This window comes from Petaurus breviceps, unplaced genomic scaffold, assembly GCF_028583685.1.
Source record: "Petaurus breviceps papuanus isolate PSGF00001 unplaced genomic scaffold, PetGlider_PUasm1.0 172, whole genome shotgun sequence".
Lineage (NCBI taxonomy): Eukaryota > Metazoa > Chordata > Mammalia > Diprotodontia > Petauridae > Petaurus > Petaurus breviceps.
In genome coordinates this window covers 3450389-3458936 of record NW_027185755.1, presented here as the reverse complement: position 1 = coordinate 3458936, position 8548 = coordinate 3450389, and the positions used below count along the sequence as shown (strand labels likewise).

At 51.8% G+C, this 8548-nt stretch overlaps 2 protein-coding genes across 2 annotated transcripts in view; one reads left to right on the top strand and one right to left on the bottom strand.

Moving 5' to 3' along the window:
• Positions 1-8548, top strand: part of RAD23A (RAD23 homolog A, nucleotide excision repair protein) — a 181075-nt gene that overhangs the window by 158309 nt on the left and 14218 nt on the right. The window lies entirely within an intron of this gene.
• Positions 1201-7305, bottom strand: TRMT1 (tRNA methyltransferase 1). Its single transcript, XM_069082960.1, has 17 exons — positions 7153-7305; positions 6321-6619; positions 6118-6173; positions 5604-5728; positions 5228-5415; positions 5030-5145; positions 4740-4852; positions 3825-3973; positions 3554-3637; positions 3137-3206; positions 2913-3047; positions 2735-2820; positions 2232-2340; positions 2077-2153; positions 1729-1848; positions 1494-1614; positions 1201-1351 (listed from the first exon to the last, which is right to left on the bottom strand). The coding sequence occupies exons 2-17, from the start codon at positions 6596-6598 to the stop codon at positions 1265-1267; spliced, it is 1914 nt and encodes a 637-aa protein (XP_068939061.1). The 5' UTR covers positions 6599-6619; positions 7153-7305; the 3' UTR covers positions 1201-1264.

Below are 8548 nucleotides of genomic sequence, written 5' to 3'. Positions count from 1 at the left end.
CGGCGAGCAGCCGACCCTCGTGGGAGCTCCGCGTCGCGGCCACGTTGAAAAGCGCCTGCGGCTCAGTCTCCCCACTGCCCCCGTGTGGCCAGCCGCGGCAATCGGCTTAGACACGTGCACTCAGTGGCAGGGATTTGAGTCTGCTCTCACCCATCCCCAAGTCACACAATAGACTTTTCCTCCACAGATTTTCAAACAGCGCCCCCTACAGCCTCCCTCCCTCCTCCTCCCGGCCCCAGCGCATCACCAATGGGACGTCCCAGTGCGCATCTCAAACTCAGCACAAGCTAAATAAACTCCCCAGGCCCAGGTAGGCGCCTCCAGTCTCTCGCACTCCCTCATCTGTCCTTCCTTTCCTCACCTAGCCTCACACCTTATTAAGAAATGCCATTCAAAGCCCCATTCTCCCCATCAGATTCGGTGGTCCCTCTCTTGGCCAAGCTCTTCATTTGTCCCCTAAAATCACAGGATTATACATCTGGAGGTGGGACAGCTTGCCCCTCCTGTCCCCTCGTTTATTGCAGATGATGAACTGAGGTTCGAAGCGTTACATAACCTGGCGCACGGAGACTCTAGAGGCAGAATCTGAACTGGGGTCTTAGATCCTCTTCTGTTTTTTTACTGGAACCCTTCCAATAACAAGGAACTTAGTACTTTATGTGGGGCCAGGGCTCTTTCCACACTGCATGAAGTTGCCCTCAAAATCATCTCTCTAATCTTCATTCTCTCCCCATCTCTTAGCTCCTTCACAGCTGCCCACAGACATGCCCAGTTTCCTTCAAGGCTGTTTCTCCTCATCCCCAGCCCTGAAATGACTCGTTTTACTTAGAAGTGAACTTGTCTCCCTCCAGTAAAATATCGGCTCCTTGAGGGTGGGGACTGCCTCTTTTTTTGTCTTAGTATCAGCAGTAGCTAATGCTAGACTCCAGCAAAAAACCCTATGCTCTAAAACACAAAGCCCCCGAGACTCAGATAAACCCACTCCTCAGAGTCTCCAGAATCCCCCTGCACTGGCAGAGGGCACTCTCCTAGACTTAACAAGCCCACCCTCCCCACCCCAGGATCCCAGAGCCTCATCCCTACCCAATGATTCTCAGACCAGACACTCCCCAGACTCAGATCTTCCTGCCACATTTTCAGATCTATGCACTCTCCCTCCCCCCATTACACCCTGCAAAGGCCCAGCAAGATCACTCTCCGTGGGGGGAGGAGTATTTAACTTTATTATCTGAATCTGAAGAGGGTAGGGTAGGGGCATAAATCCTCAAGGCAAGGAACCTGGCTCAGGTTGGATCTGGGGTTCCTCAGGGCTGTGAGAGTAACAGCATTCATTCCCCAAAAGGCAAGTTCCCTGGAGGGAGACAGAATGGAGTTAACTTAGGGACAGTCCCCCCAACACTGAAGGGTAGAAAAAATGAAAAGACTGGAAGAAGGGAGATGAGGGGGAGACAGGAGGGAACAAGGGAGAGCACGAGGCAGGAAAGAGACACCACCTGTTTGAACTTCTTGCAAGGGAAGGCCTTAAGTTTGTCGGTTCCCTGGTCCTTAGTGGGCTCCTTCCGTTTGTTCTGTAGCTGTCGCCGTTTCTCTGCCAGCTCCAAGGGGGCCTTCCCCCTGGGAGCAGGAACTGACCTGAGCCCCTTCCTCAGAGGAGCCCCTGCACTTCTAAGCCCCAGCCCCATCCCTTTTGCTGGGTTCTCCCCACTCCAGTCCCAAACATTCTCTTACCCTGACCGGGCTCGGGCCTTTGGCCCCCAGTTGGCTTCAGGGTTAGCTTGGAATCGCTGGAGTCCCTGCTGTCGGGAGCTGGGGTTAGCATCATTCCGGATGGAGAAATTTGCCTGGAGCCTTAAGAACAGTGTGGAGTGTGGAGACAGTGTCATGGGGTGTGTGTGCACATGGGTCTGCCTGAGTGTGTATGTGTCTGTGACCATGGCATCTCACAGAGGACCTGAGGTCCTTGGAGGCTTGTTCAGTTTTGTCCTGCTATCCCACATCCATCACAGGGACCCATGATGTTTGCTGAATCAAAGGTATGTCTCATGCCATGTGCTGTCTGTCCCCCCCCCCCAATACCTGGGCTCCACTTTGAGGATGTGGAAGGCTGGGCTGGTCTCTGAGAGACGCTCCCGTTTCACAGGGTTCTCTTTCTCCTAGAGGTGGGGAAGGAGATTAGGGCCTGGCAGGTCCTCGGGAATCCCCAGCCTCAAACTCTTGTTCCTGTTACTCACCCAGCAGCGCATGATGTCCCAGAGCACTGAGGGTGGGACATCTGTCTTCACAGCATTCTTACAGGCGTGAGAGAGGCTCACCCGGTAGCCAGCATGTAGGAGTGCAGACCTGGGAGCCAGAGACAGATGGGTTACATGAAGCTCCTGATCCCACCTCCAGCCCTCCCACAGGGCATTGGACAGGGGATGCTGTGTGTACATGTGCTCATGTGTACTTGTGTGGCTACTTGTGTTCTCTCCTCCTACACGCCTACATGTCTGTGTGTATAGACCTCCTGAAGCCTATGCTCTCACATGGATCTACTCCTGTTTCTGTATGTCTCTGCCTTGAGCAGCTGTGTCTAGACATACCTGTGTAACCTTTTATCGGGTCTCTGCGCTTCCACATACTCCCCTTGTATTTGCAGGGGTTCTCCCCACTCCATTCCCACCATCATGTGTGTCTATCTGTTCTCACATCCCATTAATCCCACCTCTAGGTGTGGCTGGGTTGTATCTCTTACCGAAGCTGTAAGAGACTGGGTGTGTTGCAGTGAATGGTACTGCTCAGTTGATCCAGTGTGTAGTACAAGGGGACATCTGGCAGCTCCTGGAAGCAGTGGGGTCACACAACAGGTGGGAATGGGAGATGTGAGCTCCGACCTCCCTGTAAGCACCCTGACCATGGCTCCTGACTCCCACCTCAGTGACCATGCTCAGGACACCCCGGATCCTTGCAGATGTCCGGAAACGCCCAGGGTTCCTGCTGATGGCAGCCAAGACCTGACCTACGAAGTCCAGGTCATGGATTGGTTCTGCCCACAAAGGGCCACCCAGCTATGGATACACAAACAAGTGGGAAATGAGAACAAGGACTGCTCTACTACCATGCCCTTGTCACTGGCCTAGCGCAACTGGTAACCCACCTGATGTCGCTGCCCACAGTGCTCACACTCAGACCCCACTGGGGGGCCTGTGGCGGCAGAGAATTTAATGCTGTGAGGATATAAGCAGATATGGGTGAGAGTGGTGAGTCAGACATACCCCTTCTGCCCCTTACCTTGACCTTACTTCCTGGCCCAGGTCAATCCCCTCTGGCCCTCCCCAGCACCCCGTCCAGCCTAATTCCTTACTGCTTTTGTTGTTCCTGCCCTGAGCTCAGCTGCTTCACAGCCCTCAGGCTCAGTTTCCCCACTCTGGGCTCTGGCTTTCAAATACCCTCCCAGCTTTAGTTACTTGGTTCCTGACAATGGTCATGGCTTTATTCTCCATACCCCCTATCTCATCCTGCCTTGTATCCCTGGGGCCCAGCCCCAACCCTCAATAAAAGCCTCCCAGTTTACCGTCCACCATTGTTCACTGCCTTGCCCAGTCTTTGCAAGTGGAAGGAACCACAGCCAACACACTGGAACACGAATCCCTGCTTACTAGGGACAGATAGGTTGGGGATAAGGGAATGGGGTTCTCAGTCAGGCCACCCTGCCCATTCTAGCCCCCAGACTACCCTCTTCCAGGAAGCCCTCTTGGATTGACGCTGGCCCACCCTGCTCCTTCTGCACAGAGAACCTGCCATGGCCCCAGGGGTTCTAGATAGCCCAGTCGGAGGGGCCTGACCTGGCCGAGGCTTTGACTTTGGCCTGGCCTGTGTACACACGAACGAACACTCGGATGTAGAAGTCGGCGCTGATGCTGAGCAGTGGGACGATATAGCGTTGGTAGCAGTTGGCCCGAAGGTCAAGGCTATGCAGCACGATTCTTAGTGCCTGGAGGAGGTGTTAGCAAAGGGATCATGGGATTCCTGGTGAATCACAGCTTAACTGAATCTAACCCTTCTCATCTATAGATGAGGAAGAAGTGGAGAGAGAGATGACGTTCATACAGTCACATAATGAGTAAATGGCAGTCAGGATTTGAACCCAGGTCTTCCAGGCAGAGACCTGAATGTCCATCTAGCACTCTTTTTTATTATACTAAGAGTCCTAGATCCATAAAATGCTGAAAGGGGACTGAACCAACTTTCTTTCTGTAGACTTCCACTTTCCTTTAATAAAATGACTATATAAACCTGAGTCCAAGTCCTCAAGAGTAACAAGGGCATGTCCAATGTCACATGCATAGTAACTGGCAGAGCTGCCATTCCAGCCAAGATCTTCTGAATTCTATATGCATGTTCTTCCTACTAAGCCTGGGAGAAGGGAAGTGTATAAAGAGCAGAGGGAGAATCTGAACCCAGCTCCTCTGGCCATTCTCTAGGGCACTTCCTTCTAGATGGTAGTGCTAGGGCCCACCCCCTTCATCCCCTCAGCTTTGATACTTCTCAGTTTTCTTTTTCTGTGTTGTCTCCTCTGTCAGATTGAGTTTCTTAAGAACAGGGATTGTCTAAGTCCTTTCTTTTTATCCCCAGCACTGATACAATGCCCAGCAAATAGCAGGCACTTAATAAATATTGACTGACCCCAATTCTGAATCATTCTCAGACCCAGAAGCACAGGAGAAGGTGGAAAGCCAAGCTACCCCTGGAGCCCTTACCATTTCATGACAGGCTTTGCTCTTGATGGACATGGCTCCGTATTTGCTATAACATGTCTCGCTGCTGTTCCCTGCCATCACAGCCATGTCAGTGCAGGTCACACACAGCAGACCTTGGGGGTATTGGAGATTGAGAGAGAAGAGTCACAGACAGCAGCTAGAGGCTGGCTGTCATTCTACCCACAGGCTCTGAAACTGATAAGACCCTCAGAGATGCTTTAATCCAACCCCATAACTTTCTAGGTCGGGGAACTGGGGATTAGCCTTTTCTCTCTTTCTGCTGCTATTACCTCCTTCAGACACTGCCTGCACGGCAGCATCTAGGAATGTGGCTGGGCTTCCATAAGGGTCCAGGTCAATGACATCAAATCGATGAGATCCCCTTTGGTGCTCATACATCAACAGGCTGGGGGAAGAGGCGCAAGATGGTCACTTAGGGCAAGCCCAGGCCCCCTGCCTCTCTCCCCACAACTCTTAGGCACTCGTACCGAGCATCAGCTAGATTAGGCTGAACCAGGTGACTAACGTTGTTTAGCTGGATATTGCATCGTATGAGGTCCACAGCCCTCGAAGAGGCATCATTTGCTATTACAGTTCGGAGGCCTGGGACCTCCTTTGCAAACCGGATGGAGCGAAGGCCTGATGCTGCCAAGCCCTCCAGCACACGCAACCCCTCCTAGGGGGAGATAGGTTAGGTCAAAGGGCAATCTCTCCCATAATCTAACTAGACCCTGACCTCCCATCTACCCAACCTTCATCTACTCATAGGCTCCAGAGGGGTTCCCTGTTCCCAGAGAGTTAAGAGGACAGACCCTTGCCTCCCTTTGCCCTCCCAACCCCCATAAAGATCCCGGTCAGCCCCACCTCACAGACGGTCCCCACAGCAGCTGTCTGGGGCTGGTCCCTGGGACAGGGTTCCATGCTTCCCTTCTCCGATTCAGCCAGGTTCACAACCACCTTCTGAAGCTTCTCCTCACCTGGCACCTCAACTATAGCCACCCACCCCCAGATCATCCTGGTGTAAGGGATGATTTGCTTCTTTCTCCCCCCCCTTTTCCCCCAGGGAAGCCCCCACACCCCTCCTCCCAGGGAAGCCCCCCACCCCTCCCTCCAAGGTAAGTCCCCACACCCTCCCCTCAGCACCGTTTTCCAGGTATCTGGGATCATAATGACATAGAGCTTTTCCAGGAAGGCTTTCCTGATTGCCAATGATAACTAGACTCCAGACACAAGGAAGACATGGGAGACCCACCCAGACCTATTCTAAAAGAAAACTCCCAGAGATATAAGAGAGCCCAACACTGTGACCCATCTCTGTCACGGGTGGGTGGGTGGGAGGGAATTAGAGAGGAAGAAGATATTTCGGGAATCATCTCACTCTGAATTCCTTTGGACAAGAGCTGTATCCGAGCAAACTCTGTAATGACGGCACATCTGAGGGATAGGGGTACCATAGTAAGAATAGGAACCCTGGACCCCCATCCTAATATCAGTTAAGGATGATCCCAGCCCTCTACTCTTAGCTAGACTTATCCCTGATCCCTGATCCCAGGCCTTGTTCTGTCTGGGATTTCCACTCACGTTAGGTCTCTGTTGAACTCCTGAACTGGGTTGTAAAACACTTCATTGCTGTTGGGAAAAACAATCCTGGCAGCTCCCTCCGAGATCACCGTTTCCCCCAGTTCTGCCCCAGCTTTGGGCTGTTCTGGACGAGCGCCATTCTCCATGTCAGCGGTAGCACTACCTTTGCAGGGAGGGCCCTTTGTCCCCTCCATAAAATGGGCTCGGCAGAAGTTTCGGAAATGGCGCTGGATGCTTCGGATGTCCAGTTGAAGCCACAGAGCAGCCCTAACGGGCATCTACTGAGGGTTCTTGCTTGACTGAGGGAAGAAATAGTGCAAGTCCTAGTGACCAGAGAACCTTAGATAAAGCTATTCTGGTCCAAATCTCATGGTGCCAGCACCCCCAACTTCTCCTGAGCAGAGCCCATGGACCGGCGCCCCTTTGCCACTGCCTCGTTATGAGTCTATGAAAAGTGACTTAAACACTCTGGATTTTAATTTGCCCATTTGTAAAAAAGGGAATTGCAATCGATTAAATCGCAACTGGGACCCCGACTTCCTACTGCCCAGAAGTTGGAGATTGGCCTGGACTGGGTCGCTTTCGAGGGCGGCCTCTAGTCTCAAAGTAGCACTTGGTCTCAAGCCCCCCAACCTTCCTCCCCCACCCCATAGTATGGGGGCTTCAGAGTGCAATCGGGACTTCGTTCCAGGGAGTCCACCCACCCCAAAAGGAAAGCAATATCGGAAGCTGAAACCTGGGACAGCCCCTTGTCAGCACCTCCCGGGCCGTGCCGGATCGGGCCGCGGCTCCGGGTCTGCGCCATTCCGCTTCATACCCAGGTCTTTCTCACCTTTTCGGTAGCGGCAGCTGCAACAGCAAACGAGAAATCTTGAACGGAACACGTTTCTGAAGTCACCACTTGGGCGTCGCCATGTTGCCCCGGGAGAGCAAACGCTCAGGTGACCCTATCAGCCAATCCCAAACGACGCCTACGGACCGACGAAAGAGACAAATTTTACCAGAAGAGGGAGAGCTAGATTTTGCGGGGCCGGGAGGAGAGAGGTTCTTAGGTGAGTGATACCTGGTGCTTGATGGAAGCCACAATCCATGCCTCTACCCCTATTTGTTGACTCTTAGAGCCGAAAGGGGACTTAAGGACCATTTTGTCCAATGCCCTTATTTTAAAGGCGTAGAAACTGAGGTTTAACGGCAAAAGAAGTTTTAAAATGAAGCTTCTTGTCTCTGCTCAAGCAAACTTGTGGAGCACCTGCTTCGATGCCAGGCCCATGCCAGGAACTGCTTACTAATTACACACGTTAGAAGTTTTCAAAGCACCTTGCACTAATTCGATAGACCAATCAATGTCAACCGACAGAGTATTATTTGCCCATTAAATGCCTTTTAACTGGTGGGCATTGGAGATACAAAGATGGGAAAAAAATATTCTCTGACCCTAAGGAGCTAATGTTCAAATCCCAAAACAGAAAGGAAGTAACTATCATTTCTACATTTTACAGAGTTAAATACTGAGTCCTATAGGAATTAAAATCCCTCACTGACTTCCAGTGGAAGCTGGTCTTAGGAGAGAAACGAGTATTTATAAAGTGCTTTTAAGGTTTGCAAAATGCTTTATATATATTATCTTGTTTGACCCTTACATCAACCCTTGGTAGTGGGAGGCCAGGTAAATTTGGTGTCTGTGACTCAATTTCTCAGGTAAAGGGGGCTGAGTTCAGTTCCCTCTACAGAAATGAGGAAGGGGAGGGACAAACCCCCTCTCACTTTCCTTAGACCTCCCAAAGGCTATATGGTTGGGGGAGGTGATAACCCCAGAAGAGTTCCCTCAGGACAGGGCTCACTCAGCAGGGGAGCCAGGCAAGAGCTGTCTAATGGGTCTCTGAGGGTCCCTTGCCCAAGTCTATTTTCCTCTGGAAGGACCCAGCTGGAAAAGATTCCATCCGGTCCTCTTATTTTACCCCGGCCCTGGTTCCTCCTCCATTTTACAAATGATGAAACTGAAGCTGGGACCAGGCCAATACCTCTCATTGTGAATCCTAGAGTTAGAAAAGTTTCCCCCAAAGAGGAAGGGGTTGGGATCGGTCATTACTATTTGCCCTAGGAGATGATTCCTAGGGGGAATGGCTAGGGGGTAGAGGGGTGCAGGGAGTAATATCCCTCCTCTTTCACCAAAATCCTTCTTCCTAGGTAATGCCTATTTCTCTTCGCCTTTGAAGAGTTTGGAGGTA

Bases quoted from the DNA above. Each gene is read 5' to 3' on its own strand.
- TRMT1 (XM_069082960.1), bottom strand. From the start codon at position 6,598: ATGCCCGTTAGGGCTGCTCTGTGGCTTCAACTGGACATCCGAAGCATC. The intron at 3,048-3,136 runs GTGGGTTACCAG...GTGTATCCATAG, and splicing joins ACTGTGGGCAGCGACATCAG to CTGGGTGGCCCTTTGTGGGC. The intron at 1,352-1,493 runs GTGGTGTCTCTT...GTCTCCCTCCAG, and splicing joins CTTGCAAGAAGTTCAAACAG to GGAACTTGCCTTTTGGGGAA.